The sequence below is a fragment of the Aplysia californica genome, unplaced genomic scaffold, assembly GCF_000002075.1.
Source record: "Aplysia californica isolate F4 #8 unplaced genomic scaffold, AplCal3.0 scaffold00322, whole genome shotgun sequence".
In the NCBI taxonomy this organism is placed as follows: domain Eukaryota; kingdom Metazoa; phylum Mollusca; class Gastropoda; order Aplysiida; family Aplysiidae; genus Aplysia; species Aplysia californica.
Window position 1 is genome coordinate 144,142 of NW_004797592.1, and position 26,261 is coordinate 170,402.

The 26,261-nt window shown below is 37.9% G+C and overlaps 1 protein-coding gene across 2 annotated transcripts; it reads right to left on the minus strand.

Annotated features, from left to right (window-relative positions):
• Nucleotides 1-442: 442 nt before the first annotated feature.
• On the minus strand, nucleotides 443-26,035 carry LOC101856587 (very low-density lipoprotein receptor). 2 transcript variants are annotated; one of them, XM_013084846.2, is made up of 19 exons: nucleotides 25,321-26,035; nucleotides 24,701-24,817; nucleotides 21,023-21,151; nucleotides 19,625-19,738; nucleotides 19,314-19,439; nucleotides 18,931-19,070; nucleotides 17,661-17,784; nucleotides 17,080-17,205; nucleotides 15,713-15,856; nucleotides 14,691-14,702; nucleotides 11,967-12,209; nucleotides 11,030-11,204; nucleotides 9,808-10,023; nucleotides 8,381-8,499; nucleotides 7,250-7,549; nucleotides 6,754-6,906; nucleotides 5,492-5,766; nucleotides 4,507-4,638; nucleotides 443-3,986 (listed from the first exon to the last, which is right to left on the minus strand). In XM_013084846.2, the coding sequence occupies exons 1-19, from the start codon at nucleotides 25,370-25,372 to the stop codon at nucleotides 3,951-3,953; spliced, it is 2,733 nt and encodes a 910-aa protein (XP_012940300.1). In that variant the 5' UTR covers nucleotides 25,373-26,035; the 3' UTR covers nucleotides 443-3,950. The 2 variants fall into 2 exon arrangements, with proteins under 2 accessions (XP_012940300.1, XP_012940301.1); XM_013084847.2 differs by lacking the exon at nucleotides 14,691-14,702 and having other exon boundaries at nucleotides 25,321-26,031.
• Between the last annotated feature and the right edge of the window lie 226 nt (nucleotides 26,036-26,261).

Below are 26,261 nucleotides of genomic sequence, written 5' to 3' on the forward strand. Positions count from 1 at the left end.
CCCCGCCGAAAAAAATTCAACCGTCTGTATGGTATCTCATGAGAAACCATGGGTGTCTCTTGTATTCACTATACGTCATCTAGTGTATACAATATTTACAGTAATAATATCAATTTACAGCTGATTGTGATAGACATTCATTAAACACTGGTATAAATAGAAAACTTAGAGGAATATAAATTAAATAAGCATACCAGTTCGCCAGCACATACATCTGCTGATAACCAGTTTTTCTTTTATAAAAACATATATACACTTGAATCTGTAAAGCAAAAGAAGTACCATCGTCGAGTATAAAGGTAGTATTGGACTACTTGTCGGTGAAAGTAGTCCTGTACAGGGCAAAAGCAATAAGTAAGGTTTGTTTTCGTTTTGTTTTTTATAAACTGACTTAATGGGGGAGGCAGAATTTGAGCCATGTGAAAATAACTGGTTAATTTAATTTTTTTTTTAAACCTTCAAAGGAATATTCAAGATTAAACAACTCAATTTCAACTCTTATCAAATGGTTAAGCTTCACAATATTCACGGTATACGTGTCATTATAACCAGAAGTTAACTTATCATGAGTGCACCCATTCTTCATCAACATTCACACCCGTACATTAAAGTGATATTGAGATTCTATAATCAACATAGTAGACAGCAAACAGATATCAATGACAATAGCATGCATTTTATTACACAGGCAATATTAGCCCCATGTATTACTGATAGAATGTCTAAATAAAAAGAATGAGAGCACTCAATGTTTTCTAAAGAAACAAGCTGTCTACAATTCCAACTCTACACAAAACTATAATTTAACATTGTCCCTTTCTCTTTTTGGTTGGAAAAGTCAAAAGACAGAGACCTATTGAATATCTTTTCTTCAAATTTAAACCGTTCATCTGGTACGCCACGAAAAATTGTAACATTAAGCTTCGTGCAGTACCATCAAGTTGAAAAATTTGCTCCTCTGGTAGCCATGTACGTCACGCCAATCATCTGGCTTTCATTGTTCAGTATGGAGTTTTTGCCAAAAGTATTGCATGGCTTCATATTCAGAAATTTAAAAATGCACATACTGGTACCAAATTTGCTAGTATTAGTTTACCACAAGGCTTACAAACAGATGTTAAAACAGGTCTAGTCTTGCAGACAAAACATAGAAAATTCACTTTTTGACTTAGACTTGAAAGATTTTTTAAATTATGAGAAAGATGGGGAATACGAGGAATGAAAAAAGAGATTCAACCGAAGACCCGGGGTCCGGAATATGTGAAAAGTGGGCTAGATCTAGACAGGTCCGTTAACACTGAGACATGAGACAGCTATCCTGGCTAACAAGCTTAGCTGATAATCTGTGCTAACAGTAGGAATGCACACCCCTGGCAGCGAAGGGGTTAAAAACAGTTAATTTTTCGTAAGAGTTTCACAGCACTTGTAACAGTTAGGTCATATAAGCGCTTAAGACTAGAGTTGCTACAAGAGAGTAACATAAACAAAACAGGAGGACAGGTAAGGATGATGTATAGGAAAGGAGGAGCAAACTCAACCAGAGCACCTGCTAACCACCCACTAAAAACATAATTTATTTAATTTGGTCTACTGGGTCTGATAAATTCAATCAATATCAATACATGGTCATCAATATCTGGATGTTGCTACTGATTTAATAAATATCAAATGGAACAAGGTGATGTCTTTACACAGTCTGAATATGGGAAATCGCTTCTCTGCAGAGTATTATTAACACTAGAAGTTGCATTGCTGACAAGATGTACATGAAATATTTTAAATTTGACACAATATAACTTCAATATTAAATAGTATCTACATTAAGCATGTAGATGTGACAACCAAGACGATCTAGGCATTTTGAGACAGAACATTTTTTTAAATCCAATTTTCTTCCCTAACATATTGTTCAAAAATTTATGAGAAAAATTACTTTCTAGGCACAAATGCTTCAGTACTGAACCATCATCCTGCACTGGATGCTGTCATATTCATATTGCATTTAGAAAACAAAAAACTACAACCGAAGTGGGTTGCACACTCATTTTCTCTTCTCTCCCAATGAAACATTTTTCTCGTTAATGGAAACTAATAAAAGAACCAGTTCAATTTTCAAGATTAATTAGACAAACAATAAGGTCTATCATGCCCATTCGATATTCAGATCAAAAGCAAAAGTTTTAATACTTTACAGGCATTTCAAGACAATGAATGATAAGCAAGCATTGCATATAAAACAAACATCATGTATACAATACCACACAATGATATCGGTAACTAAACTGGAATGCATCAGTATTGCAGGGTACGAATGAGATACAAAGGAATTTGTAGTAGTAGTATAGCGCACTATTGGGACATGGAGTATGGATCTATTCTTTATAACATCTTCCTGTTAATACGAAACATATTGAGCAGGCTCCCCCGTAAGGATTTGCAGAGTGCTTCTGTACTTCCAATTCAAACTGTGACAGATAGACATCCATCATAAAATGATCCTTAAGAGAGAATGATAAATGGAATAGTTTCAAAAAATGAAAAGGGGAAAAAAATGGCACAAGTTTTAAATGTTCTTTTTTCTTCCAACATTAAAATCCATTTAAAGCCTTCATTAACTAGTCAAGACTGGCTACCAGATAGAAAAGCACAAAGACATACTAATGAGAGTAGCCGGGAGTAAACTTAGTGTTTTAAGGTAAGCAGCACACACTGGGCTCTGTTTGTATGACCTAAAACTACTTCACTTTTCTCAATACTCCTCAAAATCCAACAAAAACAAGCTGAAAATGAAAATGTACAATGTTCAGTACCAAACATGAGAGGAACGTTTTTTGAAAATTCAGAAAACCACAGAATAGACAAAAACTCGGAACTAATTCCAAAACAAAAGTGGCACTGAAACCAATGTATGCTGTCGCTGACTGGAAAAAGGTATCTGGCATCTGCACTGACCTTTGGCAGTAAAAACGCGCAGGAGAATAATCACAGCCTGTTGAGAACCATCACATGATGCAATGTGCATGTAACGGTTACACCCTCCACAGTAGGAAAGCATAGAGATTTTCTTCTTAAAAAGTATCCCTGAACAATGGTGAAAGCAAAATGATGACATACTGATAATGATGGTAAGTCCAGATATCTTTCGACTCTTGTTAGAATGAAAGAGACATCTCCCTCTCTTCCGTGAGAGAACGGCTTGGTAGAGAACGCAGAGCTTGAAAGTGGACTCGTTACTTAACATTTTTGCGAATGCATCCCTCGTACCTATTAAATTGTGTACATTTTGAGGACACAAAAGCAAAGAGAACATCGGATGTGAATAGACTTGACTCGATCCACCAGCACCCTGAGTTGACTGTAACACAAGAGGCGTTGATCCTTAAGGCAGTGAGATCAGGAGGGGCAGCCATGTTGAGTCCACTACTCAGTGGCACAGGTATCACAACACTCTTCTCTTTCAAGTCTCATTAAGTTGACATGTACACTGCCAAGACTTCTTTTCAATCCTTTGATTGATGTGTGCACAACTTCTTATCCCTGGAGTTTTGAATGCAGCAAGGGGCGGGGGCAGGGAGAGGGGAAGGAAATGATGACAAAGCTTAAAAGGCACAATATCCCTTTAGTCATTCACTTGAGCAGGTTGTATGGTTCAATTCCAAAGGGAGAAAATATTACTGAAACTCCGAGACAGCAAAGGGAGTATTGATATGGCTATCTTCAAGTAAGCACAATTTCTCAAATTCTAACAGTCTCCACAGGATAAAGGAGGTCAGATAGAAACATCTCCAGGACACTGGACAAAATGAATTCCTCTAGAGACTTGATCGTTGGAACTGGGAAACATAACACTCTAATTTCAAACAGCTCATCTCATTGCCACTCTTTTACTCCTGTTACGAGCTTGTAAGCACACATCATCAATATAGTCAACTTTTCACATTTGTTGGCCATCACACAATCTCAGGATCACAATTCAAGGGCTGCATCTGGGGACAAATGAAACAGCTTATAAACCTAGTGCCATCAGTGTTTCCTTACAAAAAAGCAGTAAAAAGAAACTCCATTCTACAACTACTATAATAAACTTCATATAATAATATTATTGCTAAATGTGAACAATAAAAACCTGGATTCAGCTTAACATAATTCCTACAGTATCCAAACAAAACGGCAGACTGCAAGAACTTACAGTTCAACAAATTGAAGACAAGATACCATTAATTCTTAATGTTTTTCTTTCAATCAAATACTTTCAGAAAAAACTCCAGCTACAAAATAACCCTCAGAATACTATCTAGCTCAGACTGTGAGTGTAGCAGAGCATGCCATCCAATACCTGGAGACTCAATCAGCAATAGGCAGAAATATGATAACTTTTGAAAAAAAAGTAACCTACCATATTTTTGGAGTGCAGTACGGAAAATCTTTAGGAATTGACAAGTCTCAAGAAAGGTATGGACAAGCCATACCTTGACATAAGTTTAAAGAAATAACGTTGCCACATACCTGATCATTTCCAGATTCGTTCTTCTCCATGATGAGTTGATCATCTGTTGTTGTTTTACGATATACTGGGTTGTCAAAGTTCATTGACTTGACATTCTTCTTCCGGTGACGTTTGACCAGGAACACAATCACCTAGTGAAAATCAGAGAATCAATTGTGAATATTTTATTTATTATTTTGAAAGTAAAAAGAGTCATGTGTCACGGCGCGGTGGAATCAGGCGCTCATCCATTTCTTGACATTAAGAAGTTATCGCTGTCATTTTAAAGCTCGTTCATTGCCTTGCTTTCGGTGAACAAAATACTCATCTATCACGAATAGAAGTCCAGATATTTGAGGTTGATGGAAGTGGGCGTTGCCCGATTTCCGAGTTAAAATTAGCGAGAAAATGATATATACCTAATACATCACAAAAATGCATAATTTTTAGCTTTGTGCTCTACCATGGACGTCTCAGAAGTTTAGTTTTAGTAAGTATTTTACGGCATTTGCAACACAATAAGGTCAAATAAGTGCCAAAGATTAGAGGTGTTACAAGAGAGTAACATAAACAAAACAGGAGGAGAGATAGGAACGATAGACGTCTGATAGGAAAGAAGGAGCAAACCACACCAGAACACTCGCCAACAACCCAAGTCACAGAAGTTTGCAAAATTTTCAGTTTCTGGTTGCCAAAAAGATGTTACATATATGTCACCAATGTCATCTGGCCCTCATTCTCATGTACAGATATTTAAACACCACAAACACAGAGTGGATTCATATTCCGGAATAAAAAATGTGTACATCGCTACAAAATATGCCAGTATTGGTAGTGATCTAAAACCATAGGTCTAGCCATGATCTCAGCAAAATCTTGACAGCGAGTCCACTAACACTGAAACATGAGAAGCCATCAGGGGTAGGCACAAAAGAAATTATCTTTATTACTTATGAGAAACATACTAGGGAAAGAGATGAAAATGACTGCAAAAGAAAAGCTTACCACAGACACAAGAACAACCAGTGATGCCACAACTGCCACAGTGATCCCAAGAACAAGTCCTGTGCTTTCCTTTCCCTCTTCCTTTTCAAGGGCTGAGGAAGTTTGGTTTCCAGGAGGGGCAGACTCGGTGGACGATTCCTCTGAAGTGCCCTCTGGTTTCGAATCTTCAGTAGGTTGGACAATAATTGTCGGTTCGGTAGTTTCAGCCTCCCCAGCCTTTTCACCAGTGGTCTGTTCCGTGGCTACAGTAACAGAGCCACTCTGTTCTTCTGGAGCTAGAAAAAGAAAATAAGGGAGAAAAATTGGCTTAATAAATGAAAAGTTCAAAAAATTGTAGTTTAGTTCACACTCACTCGCTACCACAATCCCAACCCACCCCCCACCACAAACCTTTACACCTACAGGACTGAGGACCAGAATACTTGCGAAGCCTGACCACTTCCCCAGGACCACGGACCAGTACATTCGCAAGTGAAATAACCTAGATCTTAACAAAAATTTATGCTTTCATTAACCCACTGATTAGACAAAGCTTCTGATTTCTGGAAATTAAATGTACAAGGCGATAAAACGAGTTTAGAAAAGGTATTTCAATGAAGCTATGATCCTCGGCTTAATTTGTAGGAGACGGACAGTGTTGACTTGGACAATGACTGATTATTTGGATTGAAAGAATTCAAATTAAGAAGGAATGAAATATCTGGATTTAGTTATCATTGGTTGAGGAGCAATTTACTTTATAAATATAGGTCTAGTTCTAGTACTGACTCCGTACAAAAACTTACTACTACATGAATGATTACACCGAAATACTCATCAAAATATTTTTTCTACGAAATTTTTAAAAAATCTTTTAAGTATCAAAGCATAATTGTAACCATAGAAAACGGTCTAACAGGCACAACTGGGGGCTCTCAAGGTCTAAACCCAACAGTGACAGAAAATTTTCTTCCTCTCTAAAATTTTCAACTTTCACCTCCTTTCCTGCTCTCTAACAATCTTCTTTCGTCTCCACTTTCTTCCCTCACCCCCCTCTTCTAGGCTCCCAACTCTTTATGCAGCCTTTCTACTGCTACTCCTTGGCTCCTTCTTACTGATGTCTTTCCACACCATCCTCCCCCCCCAAAGCAACACTGGAAACAAACAACAAAACCCATTACATTCATCCGACTGGTAAACATCACATCCATTAACCCTATTTCGTCCGGGACAGCAATATTCCAAGTATTCATCTCCCAAATCTGTAAATTCATTTCCCTTACCAACTTCACATTTTGAAGATGTCTTCAGTATCATGCCGTCAGGACAAGCACATTCCATACGTCTTGATAAAACTTTATCACTCTCATCATTGACAGGTACAGGCAGGCACAGATGGCTACATCCACCATTGTTGTCCCCGCAGTGGCTGTCCACTGAAACAAACAAAATATTGAGAAATTTAATATATTATCACGAACAGAAGGGCAGGATAAATACCAACTTTCATTTTTATTCTTTCACCTGATATTTCATATAAAATATCACTTTGAAATTTGTCCTTGCAGAAATACAAATTTGAAAAATTAAAAACTTTCATTTACTTTCATGGACTGTTGCAATATTTTTTGCAAATAACACTAATTCCTATGCTTGGAAACATAGCTTGAAGCTCACCACAGACAAACCACAAACATCAATTTTGTATACAAGAATGACACATCCTCATAGCATAATGGTAGCTTATATGCTTACAAGAAAAACAAATTTAAGACTCACTTGAAGGTTGTCTAAAGATATGGTATACATGGATATCCATGGGCGATTTCAGGTTGAGAGCAATGTTTGTGACTGCAGCCGAGCTATTTCCCTCAGTATGGCCAAACTTGCTTGTCTTGTGAATGCCATCAGACATCCAGTCTGTCCAGTAAAGAAAGTCTTCAAACACTGTGATGGCGAAAGGGTGAGCTACTTTCACAAAATCCTTGAGAATCACATGGAAGTCCTTTCCATTCAAGTCAGAGCTGCCAATGATGTGAAGCTTGGCATCCACCCAGTACAGACGATTGTTAGTGTAGTCTGAGAAAACAGCAAGACATTTTCAAATGAGTAACAGTTTTCAATGGAGCTGTTTCCCTCAAATTTCCCATTTCAAGAAGATTCAGGATCAATTTCAGGAATTTTGGCTAAAAATCAGGTTGTACAAAGGCAAAGAATCGGGGGAGGAAAAAAGACGAGCGTTACCCCAGTAAAAGTTGTTACCATTCAGCTGAGCTGGTTTCTAGCAATAGGTCACTTAAAAATTTTGAGTGTGTGCCTGTGTGGGTGTATGTGGATATGTGTGTTTGGGTGTGCATATGAAAGGGAAGAATGTTGATCAAACAAGATGGGTTTTTTCTTTGTTTGTTTCTTTAGCTTGATTGATCGAATGAGTAGGTGTTTTACGGCACTAACAACTCAGTGTGTTGTTTCTTTAGAACATTTATGGACTTTTGTTCAAGGATCTCAGCAATCAGTATTGACTATTGAGCTATCTTCAAAATAATAAGTAAATCTGACTGCAGAAATGTTTTCTCCACCCAAAAACATATTAGGTAGCCTAGTCTCTTTTCCTAACACTCCAATTGATTACAGAGGTGTCGTCAATTTTCTTACAGAATCTGCTGTCACGTGGTCCACTTTTTCGGTGTATTTTCCTCTGTGTGGGTCATCCACATTTTGCCGACCTTTACAACCCTAGAACTTTTTTTATTTATAAACCGATTCTTTAAATTCAAAAGGCATAATTCTTAACATTGAAAACACTTTCTTAGGTAACAAATAAAAAAGGGCTAGGCAAAAAATTAATTTTTCATTGGCATTGCTCAAAAGACATTCTATAAAATGACATCGTGTAGATTAATCTCTTACCGATAGTCAAACCATTTGGCCAGATAATATTCCTGTTCACTATCTCTTTCCTCTCTTTGCCGTTCATGCCGCATTTTTCAATCTTTGGCTGCTTGCCCCAATCAGTCCAGTAAATCCAACTGAAAATGAAAAAAAATTAATTTAAATGCAAAAGAAAGCAACATTCTAAAATGAAGAATCAAACCAATGACAACATTAGAAAAAGTGCAATATTTTTTGTTTTGGCAAATGTTTTACGGTGCTCACAACTGCATATGGTCATATGAGCGCGCAGAACACATTAAACATTTCAGTTTGGTAGGAATAAATTTTGAATTCTGCCAGCGTGGCAGCCAAAACCTACTCTTTATCTTGGACTACCAAGGGACCTTTCATGTGGGCGACTTGCACACAGGACCTCCGATATTTTTCGCCCTTATCCGAGAAGGCTAGGTAGGTGTTCGATTTTACCTACCCTAAGATCAGGGGTGTTTAGTATTTTAGTTTTAGTACAGTTGTACCTCGCTCATAAACTGAATAAAGTCATATGAGCGCTAAGAGATATGGATGCCAACATCTATCCTCAACAGCACAAAATATGCTTTGACTCAACTATCAAGGCACCCCAGAAATAGCAGTTTACAAGGAAGTGACAAACATACAAAAGAAATAGAGGAAAAAGGATGAGGAAAGAAAGCAGTTCCCCCTATGTTGTTCCGGCACAGTATAAGCATGAAATTGATAAACCAGCTCATCTACAATTTTACTGTGTATACGAATATGTTAATATCCCTGCTTTGGGAATGGCCTAAAGACACTGGGGGGTAAGGGATCAAGGGTGTGGCTGAAAGACAATGGGGGGGGGGGATGTATGAGCAGAAAGTGGAGACAAAAGCACACGATAAAAACACTGTTAGAGAGCAGGAAAGAAGGTGAAGAAATTTTTTTTACAGGTTTCAAACCCGGGACCCATTAAATGAGAGGCGAATACCGTAACCTCTGGACCAAAGTGCAATAAGTATACTGAATTAGATTTTTAACTCATAGGAAGTCAGCAGGACAACAGGTACATATTGCAAGGATTTAGTAAGTCCTACGGCAATTGCAATACAATAAGGCCATATGAGTGCAGAGTGCCGAAGATTAGAGGTGTTAAAAGAGAGTAACAAACACAAAAAAAGGAGGACAGATGAGGAAGATAGATTTTTTTTATAGGAAGACTGGGTAAACCACACCAGAGCAGCCACCAACCACCCAATTACAACGTCTAGTTCTCTGTATGAGTGAGTGTACAATATTTAGTTTTAAAATTTTTAATGATACCCATTAAGCTTGGAAATCTCATCAGTCTTGTATGTAGAAGTCTGAAATCCATAGCCTCAGAGTAAAAAAAAAATATGAACTAAGAAACAGACAGAAAACCAAACAATTAGATTTATGGAACTCACCCTCTCTTGGGATCAACAACAAGGGCTCTTGGCTCATCCAGATCCTTAGAAGCAATAGTTTTACGATGGGAACCATCCATACGAGCCACCTCAATGCAATTGCGACCGGTGTCAGATAAATACAAATTCTGGTGTACCCAATCAACAGCAAGCCCATCAGGCCGAGTCAAATTTTCCTCCACGATCGTCTGCACTTCATTGGTTTTAAGGTCCACTCTGAAATATGAAAGTCATTATCTTAATAAGAGACATCATCTCAGCCTATTCTTTCTTACCTCTGGGATAATAAAGTACTATCTTATCTGATCTCTTTCTTATTTATGCTTTATAGACATTGTCCTAACTTTCTGACTTTCATAACCGAAGAAAAATAAAGACAGTAGTGCACAGTAGATTCAGGGTCAATTTCAGATAGTTTGGCCCACAATCAGGAAAAAGGACTAATAAGGACAACAAAACCCCAGTACAAGTAGTTACCATCAAACAGAGAAAGCCTCTTAAAATACGCGATTATATTTCTAAAATTTTACATGTTTTACGCCCGTGTGTTACACATGCACGTTTGTGATTTTGGAGTGCATAATGTGAAGGTGCAAAAAGATGGAATGAGATTTTAACATACTTTATTGGCTGTCATTCGAGGCACAGTATTATATGTGGATTTGAGAGCAAAGTGACCACCAAAACGTACCAATAAAGATTATAATAAAACACAAATTCCTACTCATATCATGTGGTGCTCATGCACAATGGAAGTTCAGTTTCATTAAACAATTTTTGGAGGGGGGGGGGGGGGAGATGAACTAACCAGAGCTTGGGCGAACAGCATCTGCTGACACCACTTTTATATCCAACACCACTTTTAAAGGGTGTGTGTGTGTGTGTGCCTTTTAATGTGTGTGTGTATGTGTGTGTGTGTGTGTGTGTGAGAAAATGTGTGTGCCCATTGTTGTTGCCCGAATTTTTGGGGGGGGGGGGGGGGGGGGGGGGGGGGGGAGATGAACTAACCAGAGCTTGGGCGAACAGCATCTGCTGACACCACTTTTATATCCAACACCACTTTTAAAGGGTGTGTGTGTGTGTGTGCGTGTGAGTGTGTGTGTGTGTGTGTGTGTGTGTGTGTGTGTGTGAGAGTGTGTGTGCGCATTGTTGTTGCCCGTATTTTTGGGGGGGGGGGCAAGGTTGGGTGTTTTTTTGTACTAAAGACCCTTTTCATACTCACGAAAAGATTTTCAGTTTCTCCACATCAGTCCAGAAAACCTTGTTTTTGCGTATATCAAAATCCATTGCAACTGCGCCTGTGACTTCTTTTTCTAACAGACGAGAATAATGATAGGTATCCAGGTGATAGCGCCTCAGCTCATGTCGCTCTGATAAGATGAGTTCAGGGCGAGCACCTGTCAGAAATTCAAACCACATTTTTAAGCAAAGCAGGATAGTAAATCAGAAAAAAACTTTCTCAGCAGTCTGAGTTCAACAAATCAGAAAAATCCAACGTGAGCGATAACAGGCATATCAGATGCATTTCAGATACACTATATTCAGGTCTGCCCACCCACTAAAACATTTTAGTATTAGACATAAAAAATTAGAAATATGGCTATGATAGTCTTTCCTCTAGGGTATTAAAACAGGAATATTTATGTTAACAAAACCGGACACCTTGCAAGCCTATTTGTGCATCACTACAAACCATGTCTTGCACCACAGCTGATTGTTTCAAACAATTACCTTTTTTTTTTCTTCGTAGACCATCAAAAACAATGCAAAGCTCAGGAATTTTTTGACAATTGTCATATCAATGTTTGCCCTATTCCTGGCTTTGGCGAAACTTACGTCTTACTTCGGGCAAAGTGGGACTGAGCAACTACAGGGGTTCTGAGCACAAAGAGTGTTGGTGTTAATGTTAGACATCAGCAATCACAAAGTGACATGTCCGAGTACGATTGTTTCTTCCTTTACGCCAGGAGGGCAGAAATGGGTAAGGGTAGCTGAACGACAAATTTTTACTTTTAAAAATCGAAATCAGGTGTTAAAATTGTAAATTCATAAAACAGAAAAAAAAACTAGCGATTTCGCCAAGTTCGTAATAATCGGCAGCCCTGTACAGTACATACAATACAGCACACCAAAAGCTAATAATATATAAAACTGCGTACCTTCATTTGCCTTGCAGTAACGATGATTGGTCATCACATATCCAGAAAAGCATTCACACTTGTAAGAACCCTTGACGTTTGTGCACACTTGAGAGCAGGTTCCTGGAATGCTACACTCATCAATGTCCTTACACAATGTCTCACCGGACAGTTCATAGCCATCACTGCACTTGCATTCACGGCCGCTGCCTTTAGGGACACAGATTTGTGAGCATCCTCCATTCTTTGTTTTACTGCATGCATCTATGAAAATAAGAAATAAAAAAATGTTCAATACAAAGGTAAGTAACAGATTAGACTTCGTGACAATGGAAATTTAATTTCTGAAAGCTTAAGTTTAAAGTGCACTCACTGAAGCTGCCAAACTGATCAAATGAATGATAATTTTAACAAATTTTCTCCACCTGCAATACACGCTAGGCAAATTATTTTTCCACTGCGTTAAAACATTGCTTCATTTTTTTCCCCCCAAAGATTCAAGCACACACACAAAAACATTGAACATGACTTTTCAAAATTATTTATTATTATTATAGTAGAGGGTTTTACAGCGCTCGCAACTGCATAAGGTCATATGAGCGCCAAGGGGTGGGTGTCAACCCAGAAGTCTTTACAGGGAATCAAGACACTCTGCTCACCTCTCTAGCTTCAACAGCACAAAGTCTGTTTCATCTATCAAAGTACCCCAGAAATAGCAGGTCACAAGAGAGTGACAAACATACAAACGAAGTAGAGGAAATGATAATAGTAAGGATTAGGAAAGAAAAAACAGCAGTTCCCTGTTGTAGATCAGGCACAGTTATGAGCGTGACATGAATCAGCCCATTTACAATTCTACTGTGCTTGAACGAGAAATGTCCCCCCTTTGGGAATGGCCTAAAGACACTACAGTCAGTGGCACTGCCCAGGGGTACTTTTCAAAATGATGGGACTATCTGTTATACATCTCTCTTCTGCTTGCAACATACTAACTAGCTAACAAGATCAAAAACTCACAATATATGCCTGCCTTCATTCTATTTTCAACAAAATATAAAAATATGTAAGTATGCCAATATCAGGAAAAGGTTGAATGAAAACAAAGAAAGGGTAGCAGAATGCCTGAGCAGCCGGCAGAACTTTGCTTCATTATTTCACAGCATGTTAGTACAACAAAGGCAAGTCTAACTGCTCCTGGGAGGCTGAATACACTGAAAGTAGTACTTATGTACAAAGTGGTTTAATTTTTTTTAGTTTAAGTGTTTTACGGCACTTTCAACACAATAAGGTCATATAAGTGCCGAAGATTACAGGTGTTACAAGAAAGTAACAAACACAAAAAAGAAGGAGGGGAGATAAAGACGATAGAAGTTTGACAGTAAAGAAGAAGCACGCCACACCAGAGCACCCATCAAGCACCCGCATAGATAGTTTGAGAAACCTTCCCAACCCAAAATCAATTAAAATACCACTATATGCAATGATCAAAAGTTGACCACTAAAGATAATTCAAAAGAACAAATTAAGACAACATCAAGTGTGAGGTGCAAAGTCTAAAAATAGCATTAGTTCTCTGTGAAGACGACACCACGATTTGTCCCACGAACAGTATAGAAAATTTGACAATAATCTGAATGTCATGTTCAAAGAATTTATCCCCACGTTTCACACAAGGGGGAACAAGGAGGTCTGGACATGACACCAAACATTACAAACATCAAACCACCCCATTTAATCTCAAAAACAGAAACTGGTACCCAACATGAAACTCAGATCTGGAATTTTCAAAAGGGTCATCAATGCCAAGCTAAGATCAAGATTATTAGTGATACACTTTTCTACTGCTACAACAGCCAAACATCCAGACACAAATTGGAGATTGTTTCCAAGAAGACAGCACTCATTTATCAATTCAAAGGACCCAACTGTACAGCTTCCATAGCTTGTTCACTTTTGTCTGTCCTCGTTAAAAATATTCTAGCTCATTTGTTAATAATTTACCATTGCCCACGATACTTGGCATGGCACTTTTGCAGGCCAGCGACCAAACAAAAAATATTTTTCAAAAAAATCTTGACCTAGTAAAAAAAAAAAAAAAAAGTTTTCTCTTTGAGCCCTAGATTAAAAACCGTTCTTTGGATGCATACACAGGATAACTAAAATAAATGACTTACAGCAACCTTGCCTACAACCTTCTGATTTTGAGACAGGAACACCATCCTGTCCCCACTTTTCAGTGTAACCATTTATATTTCATCCCCCAGAGGTCTAGACATCTCGATGTGCTCCACATGAGTCTTGAAAATTATTCATCTGTCATCTCATCTCTTGAATCCTGTTTCTAAGGTGCCCGTTAAAGTGTAGTGGTTGAGGAAAGCATGTCAGCTTTTGAATGTTTTAGGAGTATGCTGTAAATCCCCTATTATTTTTTTGATCCGCAATAGGCTTACATCAATGGAAACGTGTCGGAACCTTAGTTTGAAGTGTCCTTTATGAACCATGGGCTTTTAGATTCTGTTGGTCATCCAACTTTTAGCGAGAAGATTACACGGTGCGATTTCCTTTTAATCTTGTTTTAACAGCTGTCAGACAAAAGTGAACAAGCTATTATACACAAGCTTCATTATCCAGGCCATGATCACTACATATTTTCCATTACATTTGAAGACCACAACAAAAGAGGTAGAAATTTACAGTACAGAGCACCCACTAGAAAAACATATAAAGATACAACATCAACCCTACCATCATCCCCAGCTGCAAATTGAAAATAAATGTTAATAAATGACTTCTGTTCATACAACTTTGAAACACAACAGAACTTGACAGTTCAAAATGAAATGATCTCAATTTCTCTGAAACACTACAGTGCAAACCCAAATACCAAATCTTTAAAATAAAAAAACAGATTGTAGAAAGGAATGCACTTTTTTTACAATTATTTTTTGAAAGGGTATCAAAAGCAAAATTATGAAAACTGGCCAATCAAATGTATATTCTCATACTAACAAAAAATAAGCTATTCTGCTTCTCTGTAAACTTAGTTCTCCGGAATCAAATACAGAACTCCCATTTCTTTCTCCAATACCTTTCATTTACTCAAACACAGTTTTGGTAAAAAATATGGCCATCTACAACAAAAGTTTACAGATAAACAGCATTTCAAAGGGATAAAAAAAAGAGTCATATACAGTCACACCTAGTAACCCCCTTCCCCCCTCGTTTTATCGCCAAGTTTTGTTCATATATGAAAAGGGGGGGGGCGCCTATATAAACACAACACCACCTCAGCCTGTCTGCAAAATTTGTTTAGTTTTAGTATGAGTTTTACGGTACTTGCAACACAATATAAGGCAAGACCCGAAGATTAGAGGTGTTACAAGAGAGAGTAACAAACACAAAAAAGAAGGAGGGGAGATATGGCATCGCTAAATATCAGCCCAATAAAGAAAAGGCTCGCGGGCTTTACAGCCAACTTCATGCTCATCCCAAGGTAGGCGGTATAACACTTAAGTTCCTTTAGAGAAAAAACAAAAACAAGTAGCATAACAAAAATAGCAAATGTAAATTACGTGGACAAGAAGGAGTACTTAATTGCACAATTATCAAGCAAGAGAAAGTGAGATCTCATTTGTTTAAAAGAATATGGATGTTGTACAGTGAAGGGAAAAGAAAGACATTTAAAACTAATAAATATGGAATAAAGCAGACAGCACAATTAACAGAAGAAAATATTCAATATAATAAAATAAATAGTCGCCTCTTACTCTCTTCTGGACAAACGGCAGGAGACTCGTCATGTCCATTGGAGCAGTCTCGACTCTTATCACACAAAAGAGCATCAGAAATGCATTCTTGTCCATCGCCCTTGCAGTCGAACTCCCAGTCCTTGCAACTTAGTGAAGGCTCAGCTGAAGTAAATAACATTTTCCAGTTTAAGTCATTACAATATGAGTAAGGTCTATCTATAAATATTATATGAAATACTTTGATGCAAGAAAAATTATCCTAAAATTTAGAAAAATTTGACAAAACAAACTGTTTAATAAGAAAAATGTTACGTTCAATGTTTTGGCTCGTAACTTTGCACTTGCAGCTTGTACTTAATAGCCTGTACAAAAACTATTCAAACACTCACAAAATTATTTTTACACATCAAGAGCAACGTTTATTTCAAATTTCCATTTTTTCTTCTAAATTTGAAGAAATGCATGCTATAGAAAAAAGTGTAGCTTTCTTTTAAGAAAAACTACTAGAGTCCTGCAATAACCATCCAGTTAAAAGGGGTCATTGGGAAACTTGAAGACGGGTACCAAAAGGTCGCTTTTAAGGACAAGCGGGCTAACCCAAATTTCCGGGGTTTCCAGAAATCATGACCAATACCAAAAGTTGGCACTGCCCACCCTACCTATAGGACAATGTTTTTTTTTGGGGGGGGGGTTAGTGTTTTACGGTGCTCGCAACTGCATATGGTCATATGAGCGAGCAGGACACATTAAACTTTTTCAGTTGGTAGGAAATTTTGTATTTTGCCTGGGTGATGGCCGAAAGTCTACTCTTATTGATTGTAGACCACCAAAAGATCTTTAATGTGCGCAACTTGCACACAGGCCCTCCAAGATTTTTCTACCTTGTCCGAGAAAGCTAGGTGTAGATCTTTTCTTTCCTACCAGAAGATCAGGTGTGTGGCTGAAAGACAGCAGTTTGAAGAAGCCAAAGAGTAGCAGTAGAAAGGCTGCAGAAAGGAGTCAGGAGCCCAGAGGAAGGGGCAAAGGATGTGCGGGGGTGGGGGCAGAAAGAGGATATGAAAGCAGACGACAGAACATTGCGAGAGAGCAGGAAAGGAGGTGAAAGGAGACAATTTTAGAGAAGAAATTTCCCGGTCGATACCCGGATTCGAACCTTTGAACCTCTAGGCCACGAGAGCCCCCCTAGGAGAAGTTTGGTTTCACTGGTGTGTATATTGGTTTAGATATAAAGAAAGCTCCCCTTGTCTTTTAAAGAAACTGAACAAGGGGCTAAAACTTTACTTTCGATTTTCTCGTAACAGCATTTTTTGGGATAGCTCCCTTTTGCTTAAAAGCGATTATTACATGATCAAAAAGTAAACAATTCAATAAGAAAGTTTACATACTGATGTTGCAGTTTTTCTCATCTGTTTCATCTTGACAATCAACATCTCCATCACAAAAATATATCTCTTTGACGCAGTTGTTTGTGTCACATTTCCTCTCTCCTGGTTCACAAGTATGCTCAGGACCTGTAAATAATATGATCATTTTTTGAGTCAGCATCATAGTTGTGAATGAATGTTCATTTCGGTGTCCTTTTAATGAAAATAGGTCAACTCTATGTTTTAAGTGTATGCTGTATATCTCCCCCCCCCCCTTTATTTTTTTTGTTGGGGGGAGGGACTCGCTTTCAGTCAACATCACAGAAAACAGAACCTTAGTTTGCAGTGACCTTTAACTGGCTGTTAAATTCTGTCGATTCTCTTTAGACCTGCATGCAAAGATCAAAGAAGATGAAAGAGAGTGATTTGTTTTATCTTGTTTTAAACAATGGGCAGAAGGAAGTTAAAAAGCTATACCAACAAAGGACACTAATTGTCTAATTAACTTTCAAGCAACACAATTAACTAAGCAAATTGAAATCTTGTTAATAAAAAGGTAAAAAAAACTGAGGTATGAAAATAATCGGACACATAATACTTACAATCGAGTTCATCACTGTTATCTCCACAATCCTCTTCACCATCACACTTCCATTGCATGTTGATGCATTCTGGGCTGATCAGTGGACCATGGCACTGGAATTGTGTCGGTGAGCACGACGAAGCCTGTGGCAGAACCAGAGCAGTTTACTATCTGTGATGCCTTAGTATTATGAAATCTATAAAATGTGTTTCCATCTTTTTAAAATGACAGTTCCAACATCTTTTAAAAATGTGTTACGAGGGTTTGCATGGATTTGACTTCTAAAATATTTTATTTAGAATTATTTTGAGGGCAGGGTTCTTTTTTTTTAATTATGAAAACAGCTTTAAAAAGGCGTTGAAATCTATTCTTAAAGCATGTTTTCTCTTCCCCGCTATGTTTTACCATTGAATTCTAATCATGATATTGATGTCGACAAAATGCCAAATTGGTAATGAATTTTCCATGAATAAATACATAAGAAACATTGAACCAGGTTCCTTTTCAAGTTTGGATGTGTTCTAAACTTCAACGCTAATTCTTTCAAAATTAAATCTTCATATCCTACCTTGCAAAATGTGCAATATCTTAAATTTAAAAAACCACTGTGTTCAGAACTGAATTTCCTATAAGGTACAACCCTCAACTCAAAATGGTCAAAATATGACTTTTGGTACCTTTCTTCACATTTTTTAGAGAATAAAATTTTCCATTGCTGACAGGTTTCAAACCCAAGACCCATTGAATGAGAGGCGAACACCACACCTTTGCACCTTTAGACCACGAGAGATCCCCCCCCCCCCCCTTTTTTTTTAAAAGCCTTATACATGCATAGAGCAATCAATATAAATTGAAATAAGTAGGTTCCTAAGAGGGTCCAAAGTTATCTCTTCTGATGCTCATAACTATGATGACAAAATGTCACCACGCTTATACACAGAAGGAAATGACCTTATCTGACGTAATTCTCAGGAAACTAGTCAGCAAGATCTTAATCTTAATATGTCAGTACGGTATACAAATTTATTTTTTATTTTTTTCAAAGACTTGATACTGGTGTAAAAAGTTGTAGACATACCACCTTCAAACATGTCATTCAAATTGTATCCCTAAAGATTTCCTGTCATCATGGTTATTTCACAAAATATTCATTTTGTTGCTGTAATTTATGGTTATGAAAATAACATATATTACCTACATATTCATGACATTGAACCTGAAAGGAAGTAGATCTTAATTTTTTTCCTCTGCAACATGTTTAGGAGTGCCAGGTTCTGGCAAAGGCTCACCTCTTCAAGAACACTTTTTGAGCAGTTTGATTCATCCGACCTGTCTTTGCAGTCTCCCTCTCCATCACACCACCAAGAATCGGTGATACATTCACCATCATCACATTGCTTCTCTCCAATGTCAGAGCATTCCGAGACGGCTGTGAATAAATAATGTAAAAACATAAATATTCACTTTTGTCCGACAAAAAAATGTATGTTTCAACTTGTCATGGAAAATAATGTTATACTTTTCAATGATTAGGCAAGCCTCACAGAGAAAAATATTTGAAAATATTAACACTACTGCCCAACGTTAATACTAAATTTCAGCTTTTTTCTAGCAGATGCAGCATTTTCTCTCGGTCACTAATATTTACTTATTTTTAATCAGGAGTACTTACGGCAATCCTTTTCATCAGAACCATCATCACAATCTTCATGATGATCACATCGCCAAGATACGGAAATGCACTTCTTGTCGTTGCACTGAAATTCTGACCGGTCACACGTGATCACATCGTCACACCCTGGATGAAAACACAGAGATTTATGTAAACAGCAAGGTCATACATTCATTCATAGTTGTACTCATGAAATACACCCACAGTTTATGGAACCCAAAAGCAGACATTTCCCACAGCGTCACTTTTCACTTTTAAAAGACTTCAATGGATGACAGTGGAAATTCTAGCAGACCACAATATTTACCTACCCTCTTCATCTTCTCCATGGGGACAGTCTTCCTCATTGTCACACTTCATTTTCATGGGAACGCACCTCCCACTCTTGGAGCACTTGAAGTCATGTTCCCCACATGTTTGGTTTACTGAAGGAGACATAAGACAAAGCTTTTGATAAAACAGCCTTCAAAACAATATCTAAAACTTCAATGGTAAAGTATGAACAGATGTCGATAGTCCCCCAGAGAATCACTTAAAACCAAGATCATCAAATTGTAGATTTATCAATGTGAAATAAATTGAAATGATCTTTACAGTAGCTTGATGCTCAGTTTTCTCACATTTTCAGGACAAAATGATTGTCCCACATGCAGGACTAATTGTAAGACAAACCAAACTGTTAATTCCAACTAGCAATTCGCTGCGATTTGGCCCGGTAATAAGGCTTGTCATGCATAATTTTTGGGCCCAGTATGTTCAAAATTAGATCCAAGTAGTCTTTAAGCAAAGATGTGTTTTTATTTGGTAAGTGTTTTACAGAGCTGGCAACTGCATATGGTCATATGAGAGCACAGAATGTCAAGCATTTTCAGTTTGATAGGAAATCATTTTAAGTCTTATTGACAACCAACGAATCTTTAATGTGCACAACTTGCACATGGGACCTCCCGAGTTTTTTTCGCCCTTTCGATCTTTCAAACACTAAGATCAGGGGTGTAGCTGAAAGACTGAATTAAGAAGCCAGGACCAACAGCATAAAGTGGAGATGAAAACAGTGACAACATAATTAGAGAGCAGAAAAGGACATAAGGTAGAACATTTTAGAGAAGAAAAATGTTCCTTCACTGTCAGGTTTTAAACCCAGGATCCGGAAACAGGTGTTAAAAACTTAAGAAATTTGGGAATTAACCTGCATCACAAGCTCATGCAAGATACAAGTCCTAAAGATCCAAAGTAAAAAAAGACATTGAAAAATTGATAGAACTAGATCTAGATTCTGCACACAAAAATCACACATAGATACCATGGTTCATTCATATTCTACTCCAATTCACTACTGCCCTCTTAACATTGTGACTCATTGTCTCCCTCAAAATATGTCAAGAATAGTCCTGCTTTTTTGTGAGATTCTCAAATATATACAGAAGCCAATAACTTTTTTTTTCCTTAATGGAATTTTTAAAATTCAAAATCGAAGTACTAAATGTTAACAGCCCTTTCATTAAATTAAAGCTTGTTGTAAAGCAATTTTTGTAATTACTTTTCCAACTATAAACCTTAAATGTGTAACATCTTAAATGTGTAACATCTTAAATGTGTAACACTTTAAATGTGTAACAGACTCCCCCTTTCAAAACAGCAGCAATGATAAATTAAACCTAAATCACATCTGTACAGCCAATGAATGCATGGTACAAGGAAAAACTTACAACACATCTCAGGGTCTTCATCAGACTTTAAGCCATCTTTACAGTCATCAAACTGATCACAAGTCCAGCGGTGAGGAATGCATTTGCCACTCGTACATTGGAAAGAGTTTTCCGAACAAGTAGTTGCCGCTGCGAAGGAAAAATATTGTATTTGATTAAATCAAAAAAGGCTATTTAAGACCACATGTATATCATACTACAAAACGACTACAGAACCTGACCCAAGATGCCATGATAATATTGACAATATTCTGTCATCATTTTTTTTTTCAAAAGAAACTTAAGACTTCCCTTCTACTTCTGTGATGGTTAGAATTTAATTATAGAAAAGCAAGCCCATATTAGCAAATGAGCAGTAGGTATGTTGAATATGGTCACTTTTAGGCACAAGTGGTCTATCCCGAAAAATGCTGTTTTGAGAAAATTGAAGTTTTTGCCCCTTGTTCAGTTTCTTTAAAATACAAGGAGAGTTTTTTCTATAACCAAACAAATATACGCATCCATGAAACCAAACTTCCCCTATATAGATAGGTAGAGCAATGCCTACTTTTATGTAGACTTTTGGAAACCCCCGAATCTGGAAGCCCGCTTGTCCTTAAAAAAAACGACCATATATATATATATTATATAAACATATATATATATAAATATAAATGAAACCTACCACATCACTTCAACTAGCCTATCTGCAGAAAGACTTTCACCAACTTTCCACCCCCCCAAAACCAACTCAACCACTATTGCTATGATTAGGCCTACACCTTTATGAAAAATTTCACTTTAAATAATCACAAGAGGACATTTTCAACAATCAACACGGAATGTTTGTGTATGCATGAACAATTGTGCATTGTTATGAATACATTTCTTTAGTTTAGTTTTTGTAGAGGTTTTATGGCGCTCGCAACTGCATAAGGTCATATTGAGCGCCAGAAGATTAGAGGTGTTACATGAGAGTAATGAACATAAAAAAGAAGAGGAGGAGATAAGGACGATAGAAGTTTGATAAGAAAGAAGAAGCAAACCACACCGGAGCACCCGCCCACATAGATTTCTTAACCTATCGGTGGCTTATCTGTCAAAGTCAGTGGTCTACCGATTTTTTCTGTGGGGTTGGCAGATACGCTATCCCCACGGCTACAACTACTGTATTTAATTAAAGAGTTAATGGACAATTTTCGTTTGTGCCTTTTTACAAGATCCTTTAGACATCACAATATCGATGCTGCGAGTTTTAATAGAGGGGGGTAATAAATTTCAACATAAACAGGCCTTATGATACCTCAGGCAGGTAGGCTATATCTACAGCCTGCGGAACGCGTTTTGTTGAATATTTATTAAATAGCCAAATCGAAGTCAAGTGTTCAAACAGGCCCTGCAGACTTCCCCCTTGCCAGACAGGTAGTATGATCGTATCGACCTTCGCCTTCCAGCCACGTTTTCCCACCCTCGACACTCTATGGCAACAACTCCCCTCGCAACTCCTCGCCCCACGCCGGTCGATGTATCCCAACACGCGCTGCGAACAGGCGATCGCAGCACACGTTCGGTATTTGACCTCATGTCAGTACACAGCACGAGGGGACACTGCCCACGTATTCGAGACTCCCGATTGGCTGAAAATCTAGGTCACAAACTCAGGCGAGAGAGGAGAGCCAATCAGAACGGACGGAAGATAATGCGTAATTGACCTGACCGGTAGGGCTTACCCGTTTACAAACCACGTTGATTGTTACAAATACAATGGGCGGCATTTTGAATTAGCAAACGCTACAATTATTGATTTCGCTAATTTTCCTTTCAACTTTAATCACAATAGACTTCAAAACAAAGTTGTACAAAACAACACAGGCCCGAACAGCAAAATTGTTCAAGTTTACAAATGACCTATTAGAGATTTTTTTTACGTTTCATTCTTGTTTCCTCCCCCACATTTCAACACTCAACCTAGAGATCTAGATTAGATTTCGAGATCTAGAATCTAGATATCTATATTTAGTGCACGGCTTCTGGAAGGCAAGTGGCGACACTCGATCTAATGTCAGAGGGTGCATGAACTTCCATTTCAAAATGATACGAGACTTAACAAAGCACGGCAATGCACGTAAGAAAAAAGCCGAAAAAATAACGGACCGTAGCCTAGTACAGCTGAGCAATGGAAACCCAACACCACAACATGACTCAGTTTTAGTTTTAGTAGAGGTTTTACGGCACTCACAACTACTGCATGAGGTCATATGAGCGCCAGAAGATTAGAGGTGTTACAAGAGAGTAACAAACATAAAAAAGGAGGGGAGAAAAGGACGATAGATGTTTGATAGAAAAGAAGGAGCAAACCACACCAGAGCACACGTCAACCACCCGCTAAGAACATGACTCAGTCAATTAAGTTAACATATATATATGACCGACAACACTACAAAGAAAAATCTAGCTGGTGTGCTCCTAGATCTACCTCCCATAGAAACAATCTCCAAAATTCTGATCATTTCTGGATTTAACGCCTAGATTCTAGATCTAGATCAACAATAGACAAAAATTACTTATTTTATTTGAAACCCAGCAATGAGCAACAATCTAACATGCTGTTCACTAGATCTAGATATCTAGAGATATCTAGATCTAGACCATCTTTGCTTGAAATATTCTAAATTCTGAGCCTGTGCATACTTTAGCCGACAATAGGCCCTATAAATTTGTCCTTTTGAAAAGTGACTAACCCCATAGGCCTACAGAGTTTGCCTAATTGAGCCAATGCTCAACAGTACAAAAAGCAAACAGGAACATTCATTTGATCACCAGCTCTTGTCCCCACAAATGCACCAAGACACTAGATTCTAGATGTAGTCTAATAGTAATAGCATAACCCCCCCCCCCCCCCCTAAATACCACTGTACAAGAAAAACCATTTTAAATCAAGATTAAAAAATAGATTACAAACTTAGATCTATTTAGCTTTCCTTTCTGTGTTCATAGGCTAATAATACAATTGATAAAAAAAAGGACTTGGCCCTATAATCTACTCCATTTTGATTGCTGATAGACCTTTAAAGAGGGTCAAATTGGCGTAGATCTACGATTAGATCACAACTTTAAAGTCAAGATGTTTGAAGTGAATGTGAAGTACCCAGAATTGATCTAATCTAGATCTAGATCTAGAAGTTTGAAAAGAATACTCGGCACTCCTTGGATATGGAGGTCCCGACTTTTATGACAGGGAAATAACCCGGAGAAAATCTAATCTAGAATTTAGTTTTGACGCCACCAACGATTACTTTTTGATGCGGGTGCCGATATGGAGAGATAGCCTATCAAACCTAATAGCAAAACTAAACATCAAATCGTGGTCAAATTCAGGTGGCATGCCCCCCTGAAACACACCCTTGTCTTGTTAAAAACAAGTGAAATTTTACTGCTCATTTTGTTGGCTTGATTTAGATTCTAGATCTAGACCTAGAGTCTAGACTAGACCTAGAGTCTAGACTAGACCTAGGCTACTGATAAAGCTTAATATAAAACATTGATACCGACTATTCAAATAAGTATCGATATCTAGATCTAGATTCTAGATTTAGATAGAAGTAGGCCTACACAAAAGACAAAGTCCCAACCACCATATCCAAGGAGTTCCGAATACTCTACACAAAACAGGAAATAGGCCCCTAGGTTTCCACTTACGACAATCAAGTTCATCTGAGTTGTCATGGCAATCGTCATCGCCATCACATTTCCAAGCAATATTTATGCACCTCCCAGCAGTATGACAAGCAAACTGATTTGGTTCACATTCCGAATCTGCAATAAAGAATTTTTAAAACATGGATATTATGATTAATTTCTACTTTCACTCCAGCACATATGGATCTAAAAACTAGATCTACATCTAGATCTATAGATCTAGAATTTAATCAAATATTTAAGATAGAATCTAGATTAGATAATAGATCTAGATCTAGTCTAGATCTAGAGGGAAAAAGGGGATATACCCTCCTATAATATAGGCAAGACTATCCCCCCAATCCCTAATATAGCCTATTATATATATGATCCAGTGTAGACTAGAGGCAGAGGCCAGACTAGACATGTAACAATAGGGCCTCCTATACAGAATCTAGCCTACATTGAGAAAGGGAGGAATACCGTCACGAGCGACCAATAAGAAACAGTAGAATAGAGGGTTAGAATTTGGGGTTGGGGTAGGGGTAAGGGTATGTAGAACTTTATTTCATGTGTAAATTGTGACAGGCTGACAGGGTTTCTTTTCAGATTATTTTTTTAAAGAAAACTTGAAAACTTACGTGCGAGTCCAAAAATGCCCACGACAAATAGGGCAAAAATTAACCACCTCATTTTGACTAGATCCAGAATCTAGTATTTCACTGATGTATCACAATGTCCTCGGTTTTCAGGAAACTCAAGCGGCTCGTCAGAAAACGTGTTGGGTTGGGTTGCGGTCTGCTGTGTGCTCTTGTAGCCTACACTATCTCAACTCTCAAAGGTGTGGTCTCGTGCGCCAGATTTCAAATCTCTCCGTTTCGGGTGCGTTTGAAGATATTCCAAAAGAACTGAGTCTCGTTTGAAACTACCAAGTAGACCAATAGCCTAACCTGGAACCCTAACAGACGCCCTCCCTACAATGGCTTTTGACCAAAACTAACTGACAAGTGACAAACGTTGTAGAGAACTTTACTTTAGAAGCCACACACTGCCTCATCCGACACCGACACGACAACACGTCGAACACGCAATACCTCAGGCCAACCCAAGCCTCGTATTCGCAGAACATCGTACGATTGCTGGTTCATGAATATGAACGAATGGTCACGTGGTATTTAAGCACCATGGGGAAAATAGAGTTTTATGACAAACAAAACTGGTGCAGTTTTGCAAACACACCTGTTCTACATTTTTGCACTATTAAATCAATGATTTTGCCAAACATCACTAAAACAATGCTGTTATCAATATGTTATACAATTCTGCTCGATGTTAGAGCATTTTGAAACTGGTTAAAATCCCCGGTGATGCAAGAGACTCGTGTCCTGGCCGTGTCGTTTCATTTCATTCATTCACAGATCGAAAAGTGAGGGTTGGTAGGCCAAGTGCCACCGGAGATACCGAAACAAAACATAATAATAAATATCATGTGCTGAGAATACTGATATTATTGGCAGAAAAAAAATCAAATGAGGTAGCTTAATACTTTTAGAAGCCTAAGTGGGCCGCTCGCTGCTAAAAA

Excerpts from the sequence above, each read along its gene's own strand:
- LOC101856587 (XM_013084846.2), bottom strand. The coding sequence starts at position 25,372 with ATGAGGTGGTTAATTTTTGCCCTATTTGTCGTGGGCATTTTTGGACTC. Across the intron at positions 19,440-19,624 it reads CCATGGAGAAGATGAAGAGG|GGTGTGACGATGTGATCACG; the intron begins GTAGGTAAATAT and ends GTTTTCATCCAG. Across the intron at positions 17,206-17,660 it reads TAACAGTGATGAACTCGATT|GTCCTGAGCATACTTGTGAA; the intron begins GTAAGTATTATG and ends TATTATTTACAG.